General features: G+C 40.2%; 2 protein-coding genes across 6 annotated transcripts in view; both read right to left on the reverse strand.

Moving 5' to 3' along the window:
- The window catches only part of STAB1 (stabilin 1), a 98302-nt gene extending 85714 nt beyond the window's left edge, over positions 1 to 12588 (reverse strand). For 2 of the 3 annotated variants that reach the window (XR_011850476.1, XM_072128840.1), the window contains exons 1-6: positions 12390 to 12588; positions 4029 to 4165; positions 2965 to 3080; positions 2778 to 2863; positions 1088 to 1157; positions 898 to 993 (exon numbers count right to left, since the gene is read on the reverse strand). Coding sequence is in view for 1 of the 3 variants with exons in the window: in XM_072128840.1 (XP_071984941.1) it covers positions 898 to 993; positions 1088 to 1157; positions 2778 to 2863; positions 2965 to 3080; positions 4029 to 4165; positions 12390 to 12470 (586 nt within the window). In the remaining 2 variants the exon portion in view is untranslated. Of the gene's footprint in view, positions 1 to 897; positions 994 to 1087; positions 1158 to 2777; positions 2864 to 2964; positions 3081 to 4028; positions 4166 to 12389 lie in introns of those variants that run through there. The other variant, XM_072128841.1, reaches the window with a different exon arrangement.
- A 4460-nt stretch (positions 12589 to 17048) lies between these two features.
- NISCH (nischarin) overlaps positions 17049 to 27025 on the reverse strand; it is a 39951-nt gene continuing 29974 nt past the window's right edge. For 2 of the 3 annotated variants that reach the window (XM_072127504.1, XM_072127505.1), the window contains 5 exons: positions 26669 to 26840; positions 25771 to 25924; positions 24963 to 25088; positions 24707 to 24868; positions 17049 to 19844 (listed from right to left, as the gene is read on the reverse strand). In XM_072127504.1, the coding sequence (XP_071983605.1) occupies positions 19225 to 19844; positions 24707 to 24868; positions 24963 to 25088; positions 25771 to 25924; positions 26669 to 26840 (1234 nt within the window). In that variant the 3' untranslated portion in view covers positions 17049 to 19224. Of the gene's footprint in view, positions 19845 to 24706; positions 24869 to 24962; positions 25089 to 25770; positions 25925 to 26668; positions 26841 to 27025 lie in introns of those variants that run through there. The other variant, XM_072127506.1, reaches the window with a different exon arrangement.

Consider the following 27025-nt stretch of genomic DNA (forward strand, 5'->3'; position numbering starts at 1 on the left):
CCAGACACAGAATGATCCGAGCAGCGGCTAGTCTATCCCAGGGTCACCTGATCTGGCCAGCCAACCACTGCTATCGACGTGTAAGGGTACCACGTCATGCTGGGTGGAGTGCAGAGTCTCCTGGCTTGTGATTGGCTCTGTTTCTGGCCGCCAAAAAGCAAAACGGCGGGAGCTGCCATTTTCTCGAGCGGGCGAAGTATTCGTCCGAGCAACGAGCAGTTTCGAGTACGCTAATGCTCGACCGAGCATCAAGCTCGGACGAGCATGTTCGCTCATCTCTAATCTAGACCCTTCTTAAAGCTCTCTGCTGTCCCTGCTGTGACCAGTGCCTGAGGCAGGCTATTCCACAGATTGACAGTTCTCAATAAGAGTGTAAATAATCGTAATTTACATAATTTAACAGTAAGGAAGTTTTTTTTCGTGTAGAAATCTATATTACACAATTTCTGCTGTTTCCATGTCTAATTTGTAAAAAAAAAAAATGACACATAGGAGTTAATAGTGGTGAGTGTGTCCACGCACTACCTGAACCTCATAGACTGTAAGCTCTTGGGAGCAGGACCATCAATCCTATTGTTCCATATGAATGTTTGTAATCTGTAATATTATATTTGTATTTGTCCCATGTAATTTGTAAAGTGCTACGGAATTTGATGCCGCTATATAAAGATTATAATTATTATTATCTGTCCAATCTGTGTTGAGAATGTCAGACTAGGCCACACCCCTTTGACAATGGAAATGCACATGTACAATTATTGAGCAATAACAGGAATAGCACAATGCAGAGTTATGTTTAAAGATTCTCCAAAACTGGGATAGAAGAATGTCTGATCTTCTGGAAACAAAAGCTGCACATTCTACAGATATTTATACCCATATTTAATGATTTCTCACCCTCCTCACATGTTGGTCCCATATAACCAGCTTCACAGATACAACTTCCATCCCCAGAGATTCCACTTTTACAAATTCCATGTTTGCAAAGACATGCTGGGGACAAAATATGTTACGTTTAATTGTATTGTATGAAATTTATTAGATTGGAATTCAGAATGAAAAAGTTTGGTAGCCGGCAATGACCTACCAGAGTCACAGTATGCTCCATATACTGATGGGTCTGTGCATTCATTACAGGAGAAACCAGAGAATCCGTCCTGTACAAAATACATAACACTGTGGATCATCTATGCTTATTCAGTCAATTTCTTTTAGATATTCATTGCTACAAAATATAGAATATTTTTCCACAACCCCATTTTTTACCCTAACTTACCAAAAGCCAAAACTTGTAAAAGTTTCTGTCATCATAGTCATAAGAAGAATTATTTTTTGCAGCGTGAAATTACTTATTAATCACACTATTTTGTGGAGCATAGAACCTATTAACAAACTTTTATTGACCCTATGGTTTTTTAAATTCTTTTTAAATGTACAAACCGTATATACTCGAGTATAAGCCGACCCAAGTATAAGCCGAGGCCACTAATTTTACCACAAAAACCTGGTAAAACCTTTATATTTTTTTACTCGATTATAAGCCGAGTTTGGGGTTTCAGCACATTTTTTTGTGCTGAAAATCTAGGCTTATACTCGGGTATATATGGTAATTCATGGTGCAGTATTTCCGTTATGCATTTTCAATATAAAAGAACAAGGTCTTTTGTTCACCATCAGTTCCTCAAGGTTCCATATATGCAAGGGTATCTATCGTTCTATCTATCTTGCTATAAGTAACAGAATCCTCTAAATGCAGATGTGAACTTGCAGAGTTTGCCCAATATCATAACTTTATTTTTATCGTATAATTCCACAGACACCAAATAGTTATACATTTGGGTCTAGTAAGCATGTGCTAAGAAAAGACCTGTGCTAGACAGCTCCTCTAAATTAACAAAAATAAAACTATGTTTCTACAAAAATGAGACAGGGTCTTATATTGTTTTTAGCACAAAACAGGAGATGTCTAATTTTTTTCAATCAACAAAAATTCACAATTATTCTGGAAAAAATAAAATAACATTTATTCAAATATAATCATTAGAACTCTCCAAACTCTGAGCATTCCATTGTGAATTTCTTGTGACTATAACCTTAAGAATCATTGGCCCCAATCTCTTATGTCTAGCAATGGCACTTTCCTTACATGAGCCCCTTGAGCTGCTTGTTTTCCTACTTCTTCTCAATGCTGCCTCAAGCTAAAAGGTTGGAGTGGGCCAGACTTCCAATGGCTATAACTTATGTATCATAACTTCTGGTGTTATTTTAAAGAGTAGAATCTGCTCTTTCATATTGCATAGGAACTGTGATTCTAGGTGCCGAGAAACTATAGATTTCCACTGTTAAAGCTACTTGGGAGTAGGTGTCAAATGTGAAAATCACACTCTCGACTTAACAGAATTCTTTTGTGGTATTAAAGAGGAGATTCTCCTTACAACAGAAACATGTTTCTATGTGTTTTAGTTCAGACGATAAAGACATTTGTAACTAGGGTTTATTTTTATGGTATGGTATGATCTGAAAAAGGCTTATTTTCATTTTGGAGAATTTTTTTTTTTTTAAGTTATGCAAATTAACCTCAGGGGTTCCAGTCTACATTAGGGTAGGTCCTTCTTTTCTGTGAAACAGGATAGCATTAACTATGATGGAAGCCTTAGCGAAGTAAAACACACTTCTAAATAAAGTGAAGTTGTCCCGCACTCACAAATTACCAACTTGTTGTCATATTTGTGTAGGATACATGACACTTTCCTACTGTCACAGCCGCTTGCACTTACATTACAAATACATGTCCCATTTCCCTGTATTCCATCCATGCAGCTTCCCTGACCATTGCAAGGGTTTTCAGATCCCCCGGGACATTCTGTTAAAGAATTACATAAAAACTGGTCATGGAGGAACATAAGACATGATTGTAAAATGATTTCTAAGTATAAGTACAAATTACTAGAAAAGGCCACATACCGGTACACGTGGAGCCCCAGAATCCTTCACAGCATTTAGGCTTCGTGACTGTAGCCTGACATGTGTGACTGCAACCCAGCATTGATAGTACCACTCCTCCTGTATTTACTGTATATCTATAGGACCCAAGCATAGAAATGTTACATAAAATAGTGTGTGGAACCTTTCACACAGGCATTCTGGCAAATTTGTGGCCAGATGTACATCCCCATAGATGCCCGATCAGGGCACAGTGAGCACACGTGTCACCATACCATTCCGTAACCAGGAGCATGCCCTTTCCCTGTACGTACGGATGGGCACCAGGACTCCCTATAGATAGGAGAAGGGTGAGCACAACGCAAGCCTCCCCCCTCTCCAGCCGAATATATCCTACGCCTGAGTCCCGGTCGAGCATAGCACACATGGAGGTACGTGGGACCCCATTGGACGCCTCATTTTCGTGATCTGTGTGGGTCTCAGCACTGAGACCCCCACTGATCAGCAAGTTAGGCCATATCCCGTGGATAGGTCCTAACTTTTCTTTGTGGGAAAACCCCTTTAAATGTTTCTGCACAGAAAATATTCTCCGTCCCTTTACACTTGAATTGTATTTGCAAAACCCAATTCAAGTGCAACATGTGAACACTGCCTCACAGATCAGGTTTTCATAGGTAATTACCATTAATTGTTAGACGTTATTGCATCTTACTGCTCTATTTCTTTCTGACCATTGATGTCCCTGCAGTCAGACCTCCCTCAATCCTTTAGCTGGAAACCCCAGCTCTTTCACTTCACTAGGGTGAAGACCTTTGACCTAGTGGTTTGGAGTTATGTATATCATGTATTTAATGGGCCCTCCTTTAAAGAGAGTCGATCACATCCTTAATCACCCCCTCATGTTAGTATCTTGATGTCTATTAGCTTCTATGTGCACCAGGGATGGGGGAATGGCTCCTGGTGCACTTATTTTCTCTTCTCCTTTCTATAAGGAGACCAATCATAACTCCTTATTCTGAAATGAGGATAGACAGTTATTTTTAAATCATTACCACCTTTATTAACAACCGCGCCATCATTATTACCTGCATCCAGCATTTCCTGCTCCTTTTGTTACCTTTGTAGTACCTTTAGGACAGAGATACTTCAAAGCAATGGCGCAGGACATGCAATCCGATTCAGTTCTTAGATAAACCTTCTCATTGCAATTTTTGGTTTTAACCTGTAATAAGAAATTTTCAAAGATATAATAAATAATAATCTTTATTTATTTTAAGCCATCAAATTCTGTATTGCATTCAGTAATCTACCTACCTACCTGAAAGACCAGTGTCTTATAATATAATTATGCTTATACGTATACTGCTTATATCAAGTACAGGACAATAGTTCTGCAGGATGCAGTGATGACTACGAGGCTGTGCGGTCTTCTCCCTGCACAGTGTATGGCCAAGGAAATCGATCTGCCATATTTCAAGGATACAATATAACCATCTAAACATGGCCTAAGGCCTAACATTTTTATTTTTTACTTAATTTTTATAGTGTTTTAATAGAAACATTACATATACAAGAGAGTCTATCCTGTTTCATTGTTACAGAGGGATACACGGCCATACTCAATAATATGAGGTTATGAATATGATCTGCGTCATGAAAAGACAAGCAAAAGTAAATCTTATAACAAAGTTCCAGATTAAGGGAAAATCTCCATGTGGTTTCTTGAAATGTTTGTAAAATTGTTATTTTCTGTTCATTATTACCTAATAGTCAAATACAGAGATGACATGTATTTTAGAGGGTTATTGTTGCAAAGTATTAATACATCACCATCCATGCTGGTGTACTCTTCGGGTTAGGTCTTCTAACCTTTAGGTATAGAAGTTAATTTGTAATAGTTGATGGTAAACGGGACTGGTCATCCATGTGCCCCATAATATAGTGAATCGAGCTATAGATGAGAACTGGTAGGACAGGATTTTCTCATAGCCACACATTACATTCATTAGTGATATGACCTCATTAATGTGGGGAGTTTCTATTGGTTTCCAATGTTTTGTGACTAGTTTGGTCAACATAAAAATATCTGAAATAATTGTTTTATGTTCTGCTGGAAAAGAGTTCATGTTGGTCATGAGAAGAGCTCGGGCTGGGGATTTCTCTGTCTTTATTGATCATGGTCATTCTGATTATAGTGTTGGTGGTTGTCCATAGATGCTGAATACCATCACAGCTCCATAGGGTATGAAATAGATCTCCTTCATTGCTGCAGTTGCACCTTGGCGAGACATTGGGATGTATCAAATGTAGTCTCGAGGGGTGTATAATACCAACATTGGTGGGTTTTAAAAATCGCCTGGTGAGAAGTGCAGCAAAAAGTTTTCTTAATAAACGAGTATGAGGATTTCCATGTTTCCCACTTTTGCATTCTGCTGGAGAGACTTAAAGCAGATTTCAGTGCTAGATTGTTGTAGAAGAACGTAATGTAGGTGTTGGATGTTGGTTAGACCTTTAGATTTCCAAAAGTTTCAGATCAAGAGTGGGATTTAAATTTTCCAAAAAGTTGATTGATATTTTTACCAGTGGAACTTTTCTATGTTCGGACTTGAGGACCATAGAAGTTTCCATGTCCAGTCTACAGTGCAGATAGCAGTGAGCTCAGATTTGGGGGGGGGGGGAGAGGGAGTAAGACTACATATATGAATTTTGTCAATATTTGCACAGAAATCCCATCAGTAGGATCATGAAGTGCCCAATTTTTACAATTGTGTTTAATTTGTTTACTCGCAGTGTGAACTGCACACATATAAGACCAAAATAAATGCAATATATTAATGGAATATATAGGGTGGGAATAATTAGGCATCACAGGCTCAGACTGGCTACAGGGGAACAAGGCCTATGCCAGGCTGGATCCCTAAACCACAGTGGGCCTCCATCCTTGAGCTACAAGGGCTCAAAGGAGGTGAAAGACTTGAGCTCCATAATAATAACAGTCTGAGGGAAGGGCTCGGCAGGAGGCTACTGATAGGACCCCAATAACAGAAATAGTCACAGACAAAGTGGTACGCAATAGGCTACTACTGTAAAAGGGCCGCTATAACAAAAACAGAGGGAAGGGCTAGGCAGCAGGCGACTAACAGGACCCCTATAACAGTAACAATCTAAGGGAAGGGCTAGGCAGCGGTTTACTGACAGGATCCCCGTAATAGAAATGACACAAGGCAATTCCTAAGGAAAGGCTGCTGATGAGAGAGAAAATGTACCGTACTTTGTCAAGTTACAGGAATTTGCAAATGTGGTCAGGTAATAGCTGAACAGTAGGAGGTGAATGGAGCAATGCTACACACTACCCATGGTCAGGTGTGGGGCTGTTTTTTTTGGAAGAAAGCAGCCATGTCAATCTCCGGAGAACCCCATTAAGTGTCCCCTCCACTATTGTCCATTATTGATGGCACAGCATAGGGTCCGGCTATCTTCCTCTCTCAAAGACAATTGAATGGAGCAGTAAGATGAAAAAAAGCATAAATAAAATATTTTAAATTCACATATAACTCAAAATGGTATACAAATAGACTACAGGGCACCGCAAAATACAAGCCTTGAAGGATAGATGACATTAATTGCTCGCAGAATAAGGTGACACTAAAATTATTTTTACCAAATACATTTAATTGTGTAGTTAATTGTGAAAAAATACTGCCTGATAAAAAAACTGTATTATTTTTTTATTGCCGTAATTGTAGTCACCTTCAGACTTTAGTAAGCAAGGAATGTATGCCGAATATATTGTACCAAGGAATATATAGATCACAACAAAATGATGACAAGGCAGACAGATTTCTTACATTGTGTCCTTACAGTAAACTGTGTCCATAAAATCATACAAAATCATTGACTAAAATACAAAGAATAATCTTTTCATCTTTTTCTCCTCTATAACTTCTTCTACCCAATTTATTCGGCGCAATTAGTTTTCTGTAAATTCACAATTTGAAGAAACACTATAGGATGTTTTTCCATCCCTCTATCTCTTATCTGATTGGATTGTATATAGTAGAAGAGTGTGAAAGACGTTCATTTCCTCCTCATGTCAGACTCATCCTGGTGTCCTTCACTGAGACACATGTGACCCAACAAAACAGAGGGGTCCTATATATATACAGCAATTTTCTGGCAGGCAAGGCATGTAACAGGCCAATTTTGACGGTTTCGTCAGACTTTAGAAGGGCAAGGAAATGATCGCCCCATCCACTCGTACTTACTATAGTCTTTCCTGGAAAATTGGTGCGGACTATAGATGAAATTTCATCTACCTGGTGGAGATTGGTAGAAATCTACCATTTATTTTCATGCATTATGAAGCAAACATACCTTGAGAATGCTGTAACTACACTGATGCAGGATCATATCTTGTTTAATCTTGTTTACCTGAACTTAGTGTTTTTGCTTAAAGAGGACCTGTCAACCCCAGAAAATACCCCCACCAAATATGTTCCCCCCTAATCCTGTCCCCAGACCCTTTATATTTATTACATTTTTATTAAAATTTGTGTGTGTAAACTTAGTTTTAATCGAAGTGGTCTATACAATATAAGATAACATTATTTTTATGGATGCCCCTAAAAAATGCAAAATGAGAAACCAGATTTGATGATTTTCTTTTCCTCCATAAATTCAATAGTTAATAAAATCTCATCAATAAACTAAAAACCCACTAAAATGAAGCTTTTTATAAAAGTGCATCTTATCTTGCATAAAAATAAGCCCTTTTATGTCCAAATAAATAAAGAATGTATAGCCCTTAACAACCTTTTTTGTTCTTACATTTTCATTTTTCACACCATCACCTTAAAAAAAATCAACTTTTTTATTTTTCCATTTAAAGGGAACCTGTCACCGCTGTTTGAAAAAATTAAGTTGCTGGCAGGTTCCCATAGAGCCTATATAGCAGTGATGGCTAACCTATGGCACTGGTGCCAGAGGTGGCACTCGGAGCCCTTTCTGTGGGCACTCAGGCCATCACCAGAGATGACTCCAGGTATCTTCCTGCAGTCCCAGACAGCCCAGGACTTGCTGTGCACAGAGGTATTTTAAAGTGACAGCTCTACCTGGGACTATTTTCTGCTTTATTGGTGCCTCAGGGGCTGGTATCAATGAAAGCTGTGGCAGAGAAGGGAGTATAAATCACTAATTAAATTTCTGTGTTGGCACTTTGCGATAAATAAGCGGGTCTTTGTTGAAGTTTGGGCACTCGGTCTCTAAAAGGTTTGCCATCACTGCTATATAGCATAAGGGCAAGCTTTCTTCAGCTAATAAAATCTCTGCTCCGAAAAGGAAACAATTATGGTATCCAGACAGAGAATCTAGCGAGTCGAGGTGGGCATATACATATGTGCGAGTCTGAGTCTTGCCCTCACCTACTTTCCGTACATCATCCGGCTGTCGGCTGATTTATCACACAAATACCTACGGCTACAATGCGCCGTGAATGTCGGCGCATGTGCGGCTTTACTGCTTAGCTATGCTTCCTGCTTTAGCTTTCGCCATAGGCATATGTGTGATAATTCAGCCGATAGCCGGATGATGTAGGGAAAGTAAGTGTAAGCAAGACTCAGGCTTGCACATATATACGCCCACCTCAACTCGCTAGACTCTCAGTCTGGATGCCAGACTGAGAATCAATGTTAATTTTTGCCTTTTCGGAGCAGAAATTTTATTAGATGAAGAAAGGTTGCCCTCATGCTATAAGGGCTCTATGGGAACCTGCTCTAAGGGAACAGCGGTGACAGGTTCCCTTTAAAGAGCTGTGTGATGGCTTGTTTTCTGCGTAACAATTTGCACTTCATAGTGATGGTATTAAATATTCCATACCCTTTTTTCTGTGAAGTGTGAAAAAAATTCCAAATGCAGTGAAATTGGTGCAAAAATTTATTTGTGCCGTTTTCTTGTGGGTTTGGTTTTTACGGCTTTCACTGAGCGCCCCAAATTACATGTCTACTGTATTCTTTGGGTCGGTACAATCACAGGGATACCAAATTTATATAGGTTTTATAATGTTTTCTTACATTTACAAAAATTAAAACCTTCTACTTCAGTGTTTTCATTTCTACCATTTTTAGGACTTTACAGCCTTTTGCTTTTTGACTTTCGGCGCTAATTTCCTTTACAGGGTTAAATGTCGTGAATAACCATTATTATATTTTGATAGATCGGACATGGCAATACCTAATGTGTTTATTTTACTGTTTATCTAGTTCTAGCATAGAAATATTTAGCAGAAATGATTTGAAAATGGTGAGGTGATAAGAGTGAGGCTCACCAGATAGAGTTGGCACAACACTAGTGGAAAGTGTGAGAGGGGTACCGTATCGTGCTGCCAATCAACTGGATCTTCAGAGGGCAGTAACCACACCGGTTTTGATCAGATATAATCGGTAGAGGAATTGTGTGATTACTCCCGATTTCATTCACTACCAGTGGGCGCCGCATCGACAACAACTCCTCTACCGATTATATCAGCAGATCGTCTATTGTCAAGCTATTATCAATGTCCAGATAGCTTAAAACTTGATGGACTTGAGTCTTTGTGTGACCCAAGACTGTCAACGGATTACCGCTCCACGATGACATCACCAAACTTTTTCAACTAACATGAGATACAATGTGTCACGTGAAAACAATCTCAAAATCACCTGGATGTCTTAAAGCATTTAAACGTTATAACCACTATAACAATGGGCTGTGTTAGGGAGTTGAAAAAGTGGCTTCGGCTGTAAGGGGTTACAGATACCTTACAGCTGCTCAGTGCAGTCTGTGACTAAAGCTCATACCACGTGTGGAACGATGAGTGTTGGAGAGCACGGATCCTCGCCCCAGACGAATGATATCCAAGTAAAACATGTTTTACTTGTGACTAAAGTTACATCCAGAGAGTTTCACCAGACTGTCTGTAGCTGGGGTCATCTGTAAGTGGTGTCTTTAAGTAGGGGACTGCCTGTGTGTATAAATAAGGTGTAATAGACTCGTAATGAAACCCATAGAAATAGAATACAGTATAAAGTAATTCACTTTAGATTCTGTTGCCTTTAAGGTGATTTGGGCTTGCATATATATAGCAATAAATGCAGATCCCTCATTGTGATGACAGATACTTTGTATACACAGGTTCAGTTATCAGTAATGACCAGCATCGCTGACTGCTGAACAAGTGATCATAAAGGAGGTTTTCACCATCTCCAAGATAGAAATCTTCATACTCTATTTAAACAGACTACATTGCATTCTTACTCCATACACGGCTTTCTGTACAAAATCTACTAATATCCAATATATTTATAACTGAAAGTTTTGCCATATTCTCCTTGTGCCCTGTCCACATAATAGTCTGGCTGAAGTTTTGGAGATGTCCTGGGAGCTTATGAAATGACACACAGGGGGAGATTTAGCATTAGTCCTATGTAGCTTCTTGGCGTATAATTGTCGCAAATTTTTGAGCAAACATCGTTTTTGTGGGGATTTTTTTTACCGAGAGAAAAACGCAACTCTAAAGTCACACAATGGCGGAAAAAATACACCACAGAGTGTGCAACATCACATTTATCAAGTGAGAATTTTAAAAAGAACGCAAATTTAATCGCAAAACTACACCACATAGAAGGTTGTGTATGTGGGTCCATTGCTACTACAGGGGAAGTTTTTGCTCAATTTTAGGATTGAGGTATCTGAGAATTTCCTGTGCAAAAACATCGCCAAAAGGCAGAAATTGGGCAGATGTTAAACATACGTGCAACTGGTGCAGTCTATTCACATAGAGCACACACAGCTGATCAGAAGGCATGTAACACTGAACATACACCGGACTATAGATCCGACCAGTCTAACACATAGACAACTGCTCAAAATCCTGCCGAATGATAAATCTACCACATGGTGTGTGTCAAAGTAACTGGCCTGATGGTGATGAACGGTACATACAGACTTAGAAAGGGTCACAGTTACTAATGGGATGCACAGGGGTCAGTATTGGCCCTATTCTATTTAATTTTTGTCGGTGATTTCACTTAAAACAGGGACGTTTCATACTCTATGTGAGGGTCTTGTAGTGTAATGGGTTAAAATATGGTGTTCCTTGTAGAATGTTTATATATTAAATCTTTCTCACAAAGCAGAGCAGTGCACTTATGAAAATACATGGCAAGATTATTTACTAAATGGTTAAATAAATTTTATCTTTTTTTCCCCAGTAGAATAAAACACTCATAAATTGGCTGAATATAGGGTCCACTATTCTGGTTTAGGTGCGGCCCAGGTTTCAGGTGAACTCACTTCTAACACACAGGAAGATGATACCTGATTAGCAGGACAGTGAATAAGATGGGTCACCACTCTGCCCAGTGATTGGACGAGCAGGTATCCCTAATTATTTCCTGTGTGTCGGGACACACTAGGATGCAACATCTGGTCCAGGCCAACAAGGGATTGAGAAATTTCCATTCAGGGTATATGGAGAAAATATATTTTAAATCCACTGCTCCATTATCATGTTACTCCCATGTCCACCGTGACTGCTCTATAGATTAACTCTATTGTGAATCTGAAATATTGTCCATGTGCACACAGGCACGCATACAAGAGTGCACACAGGTATGCACACAGGCACACATACAAGCGTGCACACAGGCACGCATACAAGAGTGCACACAGGTATGCACACAGGCACGCATACAAGAGTGCACACAGGTATGCACACAGGCACACATACAAGCGTGCATACAGGCACACATACAAGAGTGCACACAGGTATGCACACAGGCACGCATACAAGAGTGCACACAGGTATGCACACAGGCACGCATACAAGAGTGCACACAGGTATGCACACAGGCACGCATACAAGAGTGCACACAGGTATGCACACAGGCACACATACAAGCGTGCATACAGGCACACATACAAGAGTGCACACAGGTATGCACACAGGCACGCATACAAGAGTGCACACAGGTATGCACACAGGCACGCATACAAGAGTGCACACAGGTATGCACACAGGCACACATACAAGAGTGCACACAGGTATGCACACAGGCACACATACAAGAGTGCACACAGGTATGCACACAGGCACACATACAAGCGTGCACACAGGTACATACACAGGTACGCACAGAAGCGTGCACTCAGGTATGCACACAGGCATGCAATAGGAAGCCTGAATAATAGTGGTGTGCTACTAATGCCATAACTTGAACATACAGTAAGTATTTTTGTAAACATTTCAGTCTGTGCGATATATAAGATCATTGTAGTATCTATGCAGTATATGTACATTATTTAGGTTGACCAGTTCCTAGTTGGAGCCTATGGCTTTTCCCATATCCCGATGGAAAAGTCACCTCCGAGCAATGAATGAAAATATAATAGCACTGCCATCATGAACTTACCGTACTTTGTGACGATACAAATCCGGCATAGGCCATTAGTAACATGAAGACAGGTCCAGAGGAGAGCATGGTGGGAGCCATCGGTAGAACCTCATCAGACTCTGCTGGGGACAGAAACCCTTAAAAGGAACCAAAAACTAGAGATCTATGTGGACATGGCTGCAGGGTGCAGGCTACAGTCATCCTCAGCCGCTCAACCAATAAACACAAAACTCAACCTCCTCATTTCCTTTCCTCTAATGGACGGGGGAGAACAGAAACTACTCCGGACTTCCCTTTTCCTATCAGTTTAAAACACATGTAAGGGAAACAATCTCCTTCATAAAAAGCAGCAGCAAGTGAAAATGTTAAAAATGATGAGAAGGCAAGTCACAGAATGACTCTGCGGTCTGGTGGCCTCGCAACGTGCACCTGCTTTACTGTAAGCATACCATGCAGAAGATAGGGGGTATAACACATATCGGGGGAGATTTATCACATGTGCTCATGGCACCCAATTAGATCTCAGCTTTTATTTTACCACAGTTGTTTATAAAATTTAAGCTGAGCTCCGATTGGTTTCCATGAGCAACTAAAAGAGTTTTACCTCAAACTTCTGATAAATCTCTCACTGAGGCCTCTTCCACACTAGCGTTTTTTTAACGCGCCTGTTCTGCATGTGCCTTTGACGCGCAGAACTTGCATCGCACTCTGTCCCATTGTTTACAATGCGTTTTTTCTTATTTGCGTTTTTTTCACGCGCGTCAAAATCGCAGCATGCTCTACTTTTGTGTTTCACACGTGGTTTTCGCGCCCCATTCAAATCTATGGAGACGCATCAAAAACGCATTGCACTCGCGAGCATTGCGAGTGCAATGCGTTTTAAATAGATGGGTTGCTGGGTGATGTGAAAAAAAGTCATGAAGTACCAATTTAAGACTCATGCAATTTAGAAAATGCGCGTGAAAAACGCACTGAAAATGCAAGAAAAACACAAACACCACGCGCATGAAAAACGCAAAAACGCTAATGACTCCAAGGAACAAAGGACCAAAAACGCAGCAAAAAAATGGCAGTTTTTCACGCATTGCACCCTGACGTGATCTGCAATGCAAGTGTGGGGGCCTTAGGGTACGTTCAGATGGCTGTCTGGGAGGATGTTTATGCGGCCGCAAATGTTCCCACAGACGGCAATGGTGGCGGTGCAGGGCTTTTCTCTATGGAGGGGGTCACCTCAGCGGTATGCCCTAAGCCGATTCACATACGCCCCCCATAGACGGCAATGGCGGCACGGAGCGATACACGGGGAAAAGATAGGGCATGTCCTATATTATCCTGTGTGCATGGCCGTACCATGTGTACCGCTACTAACAATAAATATTAAGCATATTTTGTCCCAAAACTGAAAACATTATCCACTGATATTTAATATGGTCATAGTTATAAGATTGTTCTTTTCACATCATTATATCAAAGCAGTAATCTCTATAACAATAAAACAAAATAATAAGTCCTTTAAACAAGCACATACAATGGGGCAGATTTATCAAACTGTCTGGAAGTCAGAATATTTCTAGTTGCCCATGGCAACCAATCACAGCTACCCTTTAAAATATCCATGAGCACTGGTAAAATGAAAGCTGAGCTGTGATTGGTCGCCATGGGCAACTAAAAATATTCTGACTTTCAGACAGCTTGATAAATCTGCCCCAATGTGTTGATCCTGTAGTTGTACCCGTCTCTTAAGGCTACAGGTTTCTCACTGGTTTTAACTATTTCACAGATTTAGGCCACATTCAGACGATGTATGCCCGCGTACCACATTGGCGCTGCGGAGAGGAGCAGGGGATGAGCGCTGCGCACCCCCGCCCCTCTCCATAGGCATATACAGCGCACGGCGCCATATCACGTAGAAAGATAGGACAGAGTCGTGAGCCCATAGAAGTGTATGGGGGACGTATATTGGCCGCATATACACCCCCCCATACATGTGTGTGAATGCAGCCTTAAGAGTCTTCCTGTCAGAATTCTTTCACAACCATTAATAGGAGCCATGTGAATTAAAGGGAAGTCTATGGTCAGTTTTGACTATACATACCTCCAGACGGTGATATGTAGCAGTGCTGGAGATCTGTGTAATTATACCTTTCTTTGTGATGTTAGTAGCAGCAGGGCAGTGAAAATTTATTTTCGAGTATTGTAGCTGGACTTGAATCACTAGGGGAATGTCCTCAAAATTCTCTGTTCTTAAATCTCAATATTCAAAATGATCCCCGGTCTGTAATATCTAACCAGAAAGCTGCTACAGCTCTTACTCTGAGCAGAATGCAAAGGATTTTGCCGTGAGATCTCACATATGCATTTTTTCACAGTTCTGCTCCTCACAACACACACAAAAGTATGGTTACACAGCTCTCCATGAGTGCTGCCTAACACTGTCTGCAGCTTTATATGCCCGTAGACTTCCCTTTAGTTTCAATGCATATGCCTGACCGGGCCACTATTCACTTCCATGGAACTGCATAAGATCATCCTCCAGGAGCCCATAGAAGTGTTTCTACCTATAGCTGGCGGATCCCAGTGATTGGCAACTCATCCCCTTTAATGTTGATAAGGGATATATTTCTTTTAAGCATGATCCTATTTGTTCTATGCAAACATAACCTATAATAATAATAATAATTACTTTAATTATATAGAGCACACAGATTATGCAGCGCTGCACAGAGGTTGCCAAATCAGTCCCTGTCCCCAATGGGACTCACAATCTTATCATCCTACCAGTATGTTTTGGTAGTGTGGGAGGAAACCAGAGGACCCAGAGGAAGTCCACGCAAACACAGAGAGAACATACAAACTCTTTGCAGATGTTGACCCTGGGACTTGAACCCAGGACCCCAGCGCTGCAAGGCAGTAATGCTAAAAACTAAGCCACCGAATACATTTCTCACATGAAGACGCAAGGCAATATTTCTTCTCATATACACATCCTGAACTGTGCCAATCCACAATTACACAGGTCACGTCAATTTCACAATAGTTGAGCCTTATGTTCTCTGAGATAAGCCACTTTCTTCTCCCTCCCATTCATCACATATATTATGGCCTATCCTAGCAGAGGTAGGAAAGCATAAAACATACATAAACATAAAAACCAACAGCCTTGAAAAAGTTTATTGTGAAATTGTACTTTTAGAACATGGAAACAACAAGTGTTGCATCAAATACAATAACATTGGTTCATAATCTGTGCTTGATATACAGTACTTACCTTCCTAGCACAGTATATAAGTGCAGCAGTTTTCTTGATGTATTAAGCCAAAAATTGCTAAAAGTACAGCATAGCTCTGAAGAAGGGCTCAGTGTATTTTTCACTGAAGTGTGCATTGCCCCATAGACTCGAATGGATCAGGTTTTTCACAGCTCCATATATCTGCAACTATTCTTGTTCTCCATCATTAAATTATTATAGATTATTACATTTGTTATGCATTTGAAGGGTTGGGCCAAACTTTAACAGGGTAAGTATAAAAATCTGATGGAGTCACCCAAATTACACTTGCCATTTGCTGCGGGTCACGTGACCCATTGGTAGCAGGGTTCTGGACTTCCTGTGTCCTGCTGGGTCCTAATGAATAATGTGAAAGGATGAGCCCCAGAGTAGAGGATAATTTCCACCAGGAAATGTTTTTTTCAAATCCACTGTAAACCACCAATAAGTCTACAGCAAGCGGATTTTGTTGCCGATATGTTGCAGATATTTGCAACACAATAGGGGGAATCCATTTAATCCCAGTCTTAAACCTCCGCCAGTGCTCCGGCCTAGGTCAACCTAAGACCAGGTCTGATCTGGCAGAGATTTCTGCTATAGTGTCTGCCGGTTCTCCGGTAAGCACACAATCTCTCCTGCACCGTGACTGAGCTGGGAAGCCACACCGTTCGGTTTCAATGGAGAAGGGAGGGGTAAGTAGTGCTTACTCCCCCTTCCATCTCCACCTGGCTGTTTGCTATACCCAAGTTCTTGTCTGGGTGAGCACACGGCCATGTGAATGAGGACTAAAATTATAACATAGGGAACTTACTGCAAATCGGATTCACTTGAATTTGGCTTCATGTCTGACCCTCCAGCCCAGAACCACCCAAAACACATATTGTCCTAAGGATGTGCATCACAGGACATCTCAGCCATGTGACAAATGCAAAAAATGGTCATTTCTGATACTTGCTAAATCTTCTATGCATTGGTCCCACAATAAAGATAAAAAAATTCATTTTCAGAATAATAGGAAATGAATCGGACAAATAGTGTATGTGGATATACCTATGACTACATGCTGGCCCCCTCTTAAGTACAAGATAGATTCTGTAGGTTCTTAAGTTGTTATTTTTTATGCAAGTCGGGAATTGTATATTCTTAAAAGGCAACTCTAGACAATTTTTTTTTTCAGTGTGAAAATGGACCTTTCAACATTTTGGGATGTCATAGCAAGGATTAACAATAAAGCTTCATTACAGAAACTTTTAGGTTGAACATTGCAGCCTAAGGCCAAAGTTTGGTAACTTAAAGGACATTATCACCAGATCAAGGATTGTAAACCAAACATACAGACATACTGGTGTGCTCCCCGTCTGGCAGGATCTGCTTTCCTTTTAGCTTCTTATACCTTGTTTAAAAAAAAAAATTAAACATTGTTAAATTATGCAAATGAGCCTGAAGGGCTCCAGGCTCCATAGGAGTTAATGGAGCCTGGAGCCCCTCAGGCTCATTTGCATAATTTGAAAACAAAGGCATAAGAAGCTACAAGAACAGCAGATCCTGACAGAGGGACAGAGACTGTCTGTATTGTTAAAGACTGAATATAACAATTCCCACCAAGACTCTTTCTATATTAGTATATTAGTTTTTGTATCTACAAATCTGAGACAGGTAGGTGTGTAGGCGTTACAGGAGAAGATAACACGTTACATACAAGTTTTACAACTTTATACACAATACAAGAGTTAAATATACAAAATGTGAATTGGCTCCAGATGGCAGCTTAGTGCGAGATACATTAAATTTGCTGAATAATAGTTACATACAATATAATACAAAAACATACAGAAAAATACTTATTATTAGCATGCACATTTACTGTAAGAAGAAAATACATGGTAAAGGAAGGATAGGTGAGCCCCACACCAATGGTTAGCAATAGGTGAAGTCCTAATCCCCTGTATGCTGGAGTCCAGGAGACTGAGATATGGGGAGCTGTTTGGCTGAACCCCCTACTGGACTGTCGGTGGTCACCAAATCATTTAACAAAATATTTTTACAAAACCTTGGAGAGCAGCTAATTTCTTGGAGTATCACCGTAGCAGAAACTGCAGCTTTCCCTGTGAGACTGTGGCAAATGACCTTGTCTCTACTAATAGGTATCACGTGCACAATGTTGCTTTTGGCCAATTTTTTATCAATTGTTTCAATGGATAGCACAGGACCCCATGTATTTCAATGGACTCATACACATCATGTATGAGCTGATGAGATGCAAAACACTGAGCAGGTCCTATTCTTGCCCAAGCGTGTGTCTTTTCTCCTGTCACCTGAAACGTGAGACACACGGCGGTGATAAAAGAGCCACAAACAAGGGAGCACAAAATCCATTGTTTGTGGTCCATGATATGGAACGATCGGGTGTTCCTGCAGGAGGTACAATCATCACTTGTAGTCAGTGATGACTACAAGTTGAATTTTTAGGCTTAAAGGGAACCTTTCATCAGCATTTGGGCTAATAAACCACTATCAGAATATTGACAAGCAGCGTAACACCATCTAGTTTTTGTTTCTCTCACGTCCCAGTCTGGTGACACCATCCAGAAAATCAACTTTGAAGTGAGATGAAAATTGGTTATATAAAGCCAAGAAGGAGGAGAGATCAACACCGAAGTCAATATGGGGAGCTCTGAACACCTCCTCCTCGGTTATAGAAATCATAGATATCTTGTTAGTGATGTCTCTGGATGCAGGACCATCAATTACAGAGAAAACGGCATTATGAGTCAAGGAGAGCTTGACTTCAGAGTTAAAATCTCCGCCTCCTTGACTTTACACATCCAATTTACATCTCACTTCAAAGTAGATTTTCTGGATGATGCCACCATCCTGGGTCATGAAAGAAATATGATCTAGACCATGTTCAGCTGCTTGACAACACACTGGTAGTGGTTTATTAGGTCAATTTCTGCTGACAGGTTCCCTTTAAAGAATCTGCCTTAAAGGGAAAGTCTGTCCTCAGATAACCCTTTCAAATGTTCACAGAGTAGTGCTTATTTGAGAGGCTGTCAATCAATCATGTTGGTGGGAGAAATACATCACCTCTGCAAGTTCTAGTTTTACATATAGTAATGTAATAATAATAAATCATATAAAATGGTATAAGATGTATTTGAGACACTAAAACCAGTAGGCATTGTCCTTATGGACCAGTGTTCTACTTACCAAGACACGGTTCTCCAGTGAAGTTGGAGCAGTGCACCATGGCTTGGCCTCACTGCACATGTACCTAAAACCTTGTGCATGCACAGTGAAGCTAAGTAGTATTGCTCTGGGTGCAGAAAAACACTGTCCTGCGATCTCCTGAGAAGGTCTCTCTATGAGTATTGGGGATCTTTTTTTGCTTACTACAAATCTATATAGGACACAAGTCTATTGGTCTATAAGGAGAAGCTGACGGTTTAAGGTCCCACATTCAGCAGACATTTCCCCCTAGTGTTTGCTCAGCAAGGTGCTACAGATGTGGTCAATATCAATAGAAAAGTGCACAGGTAAGCAGCAGTAACACTATATTTGGCACCACGTGGTGTATAATAAATCTTATCCGGTCAGCTCCAATGGTAACTCCCTACCACACAGTATCTCCCACTGGCGTGCAAGTAGTGAGATGAGCTTCTCCCGGCAGTCAGCGCTGGGTATGAAGATGTACCACTGGACCTCCCTATCTCCAGCACATGGTTTCTCGGTATCAGCAGGACTTAAAGCTTCTCCAAAATGATCCATGGATAAGCTGTGCATCAGATCTTGGTTGCTGGAGTCATCAAAGACAAATGTTAGAGTTTGTGGGTAAGTCTGATAACCCATTAATACACGGTCTAGATCCCTAATGCGCCTCCCATCCATTAACTGGTACTTATCTTTCTTGGGGGGTTCTTTGACGAAATCGGGAAGTGGGTAGCTAATATAATCTTCATTGAACAGAAACAAGTCTGAGCTGGTGAGGATGAGGGTCCGTGGCTGCAGCAAGGCTTCATGTTCAGATCCTTGTGCCGAACGGACATGAAACGCTAGGACGTACAACAAAATATTTAGAGATGGTAACACCCCCGAAGTGTCGTTCTGTTCAGTCACAATGTACGTCAGGTCTCCGATCTCCTCTTCGTTGGGGTAGATGAACTTTACCCGGCTGGAATGAATCAGTTCATAATTCTCCAATTTTCCTAAAAAAATAGATAGTATTTAACCTAATTCTCAATTGGACAATGAAAAATGTATTATTAAAAAGAGCAGTACAGTATATAGACCACAGGTATACAATGTATGGGTTTTGGTTTTAAAAAGCCAAAACTCGTACAACTTCTATCTATATATCTATAATAAAAATATATGTATTCTTATAATAAAAATTAGCAATTTATACTTGTTTCTTTCACATTTTAAAAAAAGATGATATTAAACTTTTGACTGTAAAACCCCACAGATGCCACAGCTGGCACTGCATCCGAGAGAATAGAGGGTTACTGTTACTGCTAATTGATTGCTGGGCTTGATTTTACCTGAAGACTCCTTTAAAGAGGTTGGCCATTAATAAGGCACTTTACCATGGTATGTACAAGACCCTAATAAGGTCACCCATATTGGGTCATCCCAGTATAGTCTCTGTGTTGCCAGCAGGACCCACAGGTCTGATGACCCTCTGACAGCAGGACCCAGGAATTCTGGTGACATGCTGTCAGCTTCCAGCAGATGAAGTGCAGTCATTACAAGGAGATGTGCAAGCCCAATCCAACCATTGATATGGGAGTGGTGATTTTGAAAGGGGCTTACAGTATACAGTAATGACTGCACGGCTTCCTTCATCTGCCGGTAGCCAGCAGGACACAGGACATCACAGGAATCTCCAAGTTCTGCTGCCAGCATGTCAACTTGGGTGACCCTATTAGGGTTCTGTACTTGCCCCGGAAAAGTTTCTAACTAGTGGTCAACCACTTTAAGTCTGGTAAACTGGTCAGATTGAGAGTAGGAGGAGAAATAAAACAAAAATATGTAGGGTATGACATTGAAAATTGTGCCCCAAAAGGATTTTTTTTTTTTAATTTTACAAAGTACTAATAGTAGTTATGAATATGACTGTAATTTTTTTAATAAAGTTTTTAAAGCACCATGTCTTCAATGACCCTGGAGAGGCTCTTGTTGTACCTACTTTGTCTACCACCATGTAAAGTAGATGTGTATCTCATGTTATTGTTTATGCCCATTAGTAAGCATGACCAGATTAAGATAAACCAACCAAAACCAAGTGCTAGTAATCACTCTTAAAATAGATAAATATTATGTAGTTAAATAATACATAAGAGAATCTGTGGGTGTTTGTGTGATTTTCTGCAGATGCATTCCATAAGTGTGTATAATAAATATATATCAATACCCCTATCAACAGCAATAATTTGTACCAAAGATCAATACTGCTGTAGGGATTATAATTTCCATTTTTGTAATAGAAAGAACATTATATAAACTTATATAAACAAATAAAAATTAAAAATTGAAGTCACAACTCTATCACAACATATTTGGAGCAGAATGTTGAGGGTTTTTTTTTTTTGAAGAAGAAGAGCAACCAACAGAATTTTGGAAACACAAATTATATTAAGAAAGAAACTCATATACAACAAGTAGGAGAAGCAAATGTGATGTAGATGGTGTTTGAGTTGATCAGTACAAGATATGACAAGCAATGTGCAATGTTATGCACAACTCTGTGAGAAGATATTGCAGGCAGTTATATACAAGACGAGCGCTTATAAACAGGATATGACCTTTCCAGGGTCAGGAAAACAAGTGGTGATAACACGGCGCAGTGCGTCCAATGAATCAGATGAGACTATGACGAAAACTGGGTGACACTGCAGGTGGATTTGGGTGTGTGATTGTGTACTGGATTATGTATTCTGCTTCCAGATCTGCACGCTGCACTGGAATTCCTGTAATCTACAACTTGCTATTGTATAATAATCCAAAGGAAAAGAATCTAGAGGAGAAACCTCCTCATTTTTTTTAGAAGTAAATGGAGCACATAACAACTAGAGAAAGCTTAACTCCTTCACCACTGCCATACGTCCTATTGGCACATATCCCGTGCGTATATCACATATATCCAGGTCTTGACAATGTCAATCTTTAAATGGTCATATATCCTGAACTGTGACACTTAAAAACTATAGAGAATAATTTCCCCTTTGATATATCAGGTGAAACAGAACTGGAGATATTCACTGTTAAAGTTACAGTAAAAAATGTAATTTTTAAATCTCAATTTACACCAATGACCCTCAGTCACCAAGGGGGTTAAAGTAAATCTGATTCACTCCTTGTAAAGCAACATCACTGACTAAATCCACTTTGCACCCTGATGATGGATCTGTCCTTATAATAGTTTTTTACGGTCTTTTATTTAAAAAAAAAGTAAAATAAATGGTTTAAAATATGCTAATGAACTGCAAGTGCTCCAGGAGTCTGTACAGCCGGAGGCCCCCCTTTGGAGCACTTGCAACTCATTAACATATTTTTAAAGCTTTTTTTTTTTTTTTTTAGGAAACAAAGACCGTAAAAGAAATATTACAAGGCCAGATCATGTATCAGGGTACAAAGTGGATTCAGTCAGTGATGCTTTATAAGGTTTACATCAGACAGCAGATGTGTCTACCTTACCTGTACAAGTATAAACTGACAATTATACATTACTGACAAACACAGCATATACAGGTGGTCCCCGACTTAAGAACACCCGACTTACAGACGACCCCTAGTTACAAATGGACCTCTGGATGTTGGTAATTTACTGTACTTTAGTCCCAGGCTACAATGATCATCTGTAACAGTAATCACAGGTGTCTGTAATTTAGCTTTATGGTTAATCCTGGTTCTTATGACAACCCAACATTTTTAAAATACAATTGTCACAGAGACCAAAAAAATTTTTGGCTGGTGTTACAATTTTAAAATATACAGTTCTGACTTACATACAAATTCAACTTAAGAACAAACCTACAGAACCTATCTTACGTAACCCGGGGACTTCCTGTATGTGCGAATGCTTCTGCGCATGTGCAGTATTCACACCCCGAGTATCTTCCTTTATTACCACCTACTCTTCTATATCCCACTGTGGGCCAACAGGAGATCTAGTAACTTGAAAAACTTTTGAAATTAAATCCTAATAATAACAAGACATGTCCTCCCCCGGTTATAGTCAGTGCTTTATATTGAAAGCCAAGAGTGGTCCACATTCTTTTGTTTTCCTGTTTCTGGAGACTCCTTCACTTCCTGTGATACATGAGTAGAATGACTGTAACGTCAATGGATGTTTAGTCCTGGCTTCCTGGTAATGGACATACCATAACCTATAGTGATGTATGTCTTATGGTAAAGAGGAAAGTAATCACTCAGCTTTCTTAGTCACATACAAGTATATTGTTCCCTTTACTATTATTTTTAGCTCATCTGCATCCCTTTCCTATCATCACCTGCAGTTATAGAAACAAAAATTTGCAAGCAAAACTTTACATAGAATTTGCCTGACTTTTTGATGACTGTAATTTGTCAATTTTATTAATTGCGTAAAAATCTTTTATTACCGTTTCATGACCAAGAGACCAAGAGACATTGGTGCCTGAATATCCAGGTCAATATTTGCAGTTCTGTTCTTCTAAAAATGACGATATCTTTGGAACAGTTTTGTATAATCATTTTTGCTTCATTTTTTCATGACAAGTGCAACTATATCTTGATAGTTTTGTTGATTACATGTTTATTCATTTATCATTTATACTCCCCTAGACTCACAGCTGAAGATCCTGCCGCCTTCCTCTCGCACTGCTTCAATGAAGTTGGAATAATACCCCGGCGTTAATGTGCATGTGCCATACCCATGGTGCTTGAGTAGTGAAGCTGCTGTGTACTACATTGGCTTCACTTGCTGCAAACCATAGTAGCCAAATTATCCAGGACAAGGTTACTATAAATGTCTTTTCTGTTTTGAAAACTAATACAGGGAGATTTGGATCAGGTCCATAAGGACCTGAGAGTGATTTAGTGTCCCATAGCTCCCAGACAGGTTCCCTTTAATAAATCTTAACTACAATATGTTGCAAATAACATATAGTATCAAGTTGCCTTTTCCCAGATGCAGAGGGTGCAAGTACTGAATCTCAACTCAGTCTCCTGGCAGCTCCTTCTCCATTTTGCCTTCAGATGACAAGTAGGAAGACTGCAGACTTCAAATGGCTATATCCTCTGAACCATGGCACCTAGACACGCTGTTCTGGTGTTGTATTAAACAGAAGGATCACACCTTCAATATCACTTCAGAACTGTATTTATAGTTACATGTCCCCCATAATAGTTACACGTCCCCAATATCACTTCAGGACTTTATAGTTATACGTCCCTCATTAGCCAGCAATGGGCGCACAGAGCAGCACACGTGCGGCACCGTACCGTTCCCAGGGAAAAGATAGGACATGTCCCATCTTTCCTCGTTTTACGGCACCGTGCATTTCTATGGAGCGGGGTGGGGGAGCAGCGCTCACCCTCTCCTCCTCTCTCATCCGCTGACGCGTGCCCGCTGCGCTACGGTACTGCGTGCACACATTCCTGTGAATTCACCCTTAAACTGACAGCTAGGATTCCAGAGTTTGTATTTAATCTCTGGTTGTGTGGCACCTAGAAACACAATCATGATGTATTATTAAAGAAGAGTTTCTCTTCTCCTCTTTAATGTGACACCAGAACTATGTTCCAGTTAACAACATATAGCTGTTTGAAGTGGACTAACGTCATAACATCTGTACACGTAGTATCTGCATGGGCTATGTGCAATTAGGATGTATATAGCCGTTTGGCAGTCATGAAGGGGTGAAGGAGGTCTTAGAATAGTTATACCTCCTTATGAATTCCGGATTTACTGCATTTAGACATTTGCATTACACTACATTACATGCCAATGACAACAGCAGCACTTCCTAATCTGCTCATGACGTGAAAGCTACAAGCTCCGGATGGAAAGTCTTGTTCCAGTTACCTGTTTCCTTTTTCCCAAATTCAGAATAAAAGTCTTTCTCGACTGGTTCAGGAGAAGGGGTTCGTTCCAGTAAGGACAGGGCAGACATTAAGTGTTGTATGAAAGCGTGTGTTGTGTAGCTGTCTCTGGTCAGACACGTCACTATATGATTAGGAGAAGAACCTGGGAGAAGACGTACAGTATTACAAGTACAGTTAAAAAAAAAACAGATATAAAATATATTTGATGGCTAGCAGTATAATTAGGAAGACCTTACCCGTTGTTCTAAAGAACTGATCGAAGAGTCCAATGTTCACAGACTGCAGGTCACTGAATGGAATTACAACGCAGAAGCAATGGTGAAAAGCTCCCGATGAGTCTGATCTAACTTGGTTGCAGTTATCTATAACAAGAAAACTCAAAACTGATAAAAAATGTTTCGGCCATGATATCACTGAAACACCTACATATAAACCTAATGCATTAAAAAAAGGTGACACTACAACTATAGCTTCTATTTTTTGAACGTTATAACTGAAAGATATATAAACTATAAAGCTATATATAAGCTACGAAGGAAATAAAAGCAGCAAACCTTAATCTTATAACCAAATGGACACATGCCACTACAAGATTAAGTTTGATTTGCTTGAAGCCTTTTATAGAGCAGGAGAGACTAAGCATAGACTGTACACAGTGTAGTATCTGATGGGAGCAAGTTATAGAGCAAGAGGAGCTGAGCTGATTGTATATAAGGTCCTATCTGCAGGCATCAGGTTATAGAGCAGGAGGAGCGGATTGTATATTGAGTCCTACCAGCAGGCAGCATGTTATAGAGCAGGAGAAGCTCATTGTATATTGTGTCCTATCTGCAGGCAACATGTTATAGAGGAGAAGGAGCTGAGTAGATTTTATATAGTGTCCTATCTGCAGGCAGCATGTTATAGAGCAGGAGGAGCTGAGCGGATTGTATATAGAGTCCTATCTGCATGTAGAGTAGGGCATATTTCCTTTAAAGTTAACTATTTTTACTTGATGTCAACCCTAAGTTTTTCTATTTATTGAGCCTGCCTATAAACACTTACCTTGCAGATCTTGATTTCCACTTTTAAAAGTGTCATCCAGGATAAAATATATAGCTTTTGTTGACAGTAAAACACATGAGGTGATTTCGCAATCTGGTAAACGATACAATGTCACCGCGGACCACATGAGATAACGCAGCTCTTCATTGTCAACCTATAAAATAATAAGTATTATTAGAAATCGATACAAAATTCACCAGTGGTAGTGCCCTCTCTAAGTCACCACTCATCGATCCCAGCTCTATAACACCAATCATTTTTGCAATAGGTTTATGTAAACAGTTTGGCTGTTTGGCTTCTGTATATACACTACATAGAAAGCTGCAGAATGCCCTCCACTAGAGAAAACGTTAAAGGAAACCTACCACTTAAAAATGGTAGTTCTAACCCTCAAATACATTGCACCAGCTCAGGTGCTGGAGCATATTTTCATTAATTCAAGAAACCACTGATTGCTTTATTAAACTGTTTTATACCTTATATTGCAAAGACGCTTCAGCGCACCATGCACACGGCCGTGCGTGCGCCTGATTCGGAAGTGCTGGAGAGCCGTTGACGCCACCGGGCTCTCGGGCACATCCGTGCCTGCACAACGTCGCTTCACACGGGAAGTTGCACAGGCGCGAGTGTGCCCGAGAGTGTGCTCGGTGAAGTCACCGGCTCTCCAACACTTCCGAATTAGGCGCACGCACGGTCGCGCGCATGGTGCGCTGAAGCGTGCTTGCAATATAAAGTATAAAAGAGGTTAATAAAGCAATCGGCGGTTTCTGAAATTAATGTAAATATGCTCCGGCACCAGCTCACCCTGAGCTGGTGCGATGTATTTGAGGGTTAGAAATACCATTTTTAAGTGGTAGGTTTCCTTTAATACCGAATACATGTAGCCACATTTTCGTACCTCAGAGATGCTGCTATGGAAGAACTCCACAAAGCTTCTTCCGGTAAGTGCAGAGATAAAACGAAATGCCGAAGATGTCTCCAAATGGAAAGGAACCTGATTTTCTTCAGATAATTTCAGAAATAGACTCTCAGACGGGTATAGAGTCGGAAGTGTCATTTGAGGCTTAGGGCTGTTAGATACAAAATAAAGACTGGTTAGTTACAGATCTAGAATGGTAATTAATCAGGCAAAACATGAATTATAATTGAAAAAAAAAATGCTCATTTGCCTAGATTTTGGTGCTAAATACTTTCTATGGCTCAGAGGGTTTTTAAAATCTGCTTCAACCAAATGTATTTAGAGTTGAGGTCTATT

Source organism: Engystomops pustulosus, chromosome 10 (genome assembly GCF_040894005.1).
Source record: "Engystomops pustulosus chromosome 10, aEngPut4.maternal, whole genome shotgun sequence".
Taxonomy (NCBI): Eukaryota; Metazoa; Chordata; class Amphibia; order Anura; family Leptodactylidae; genus Engystomops; species Engystomops pustulosus.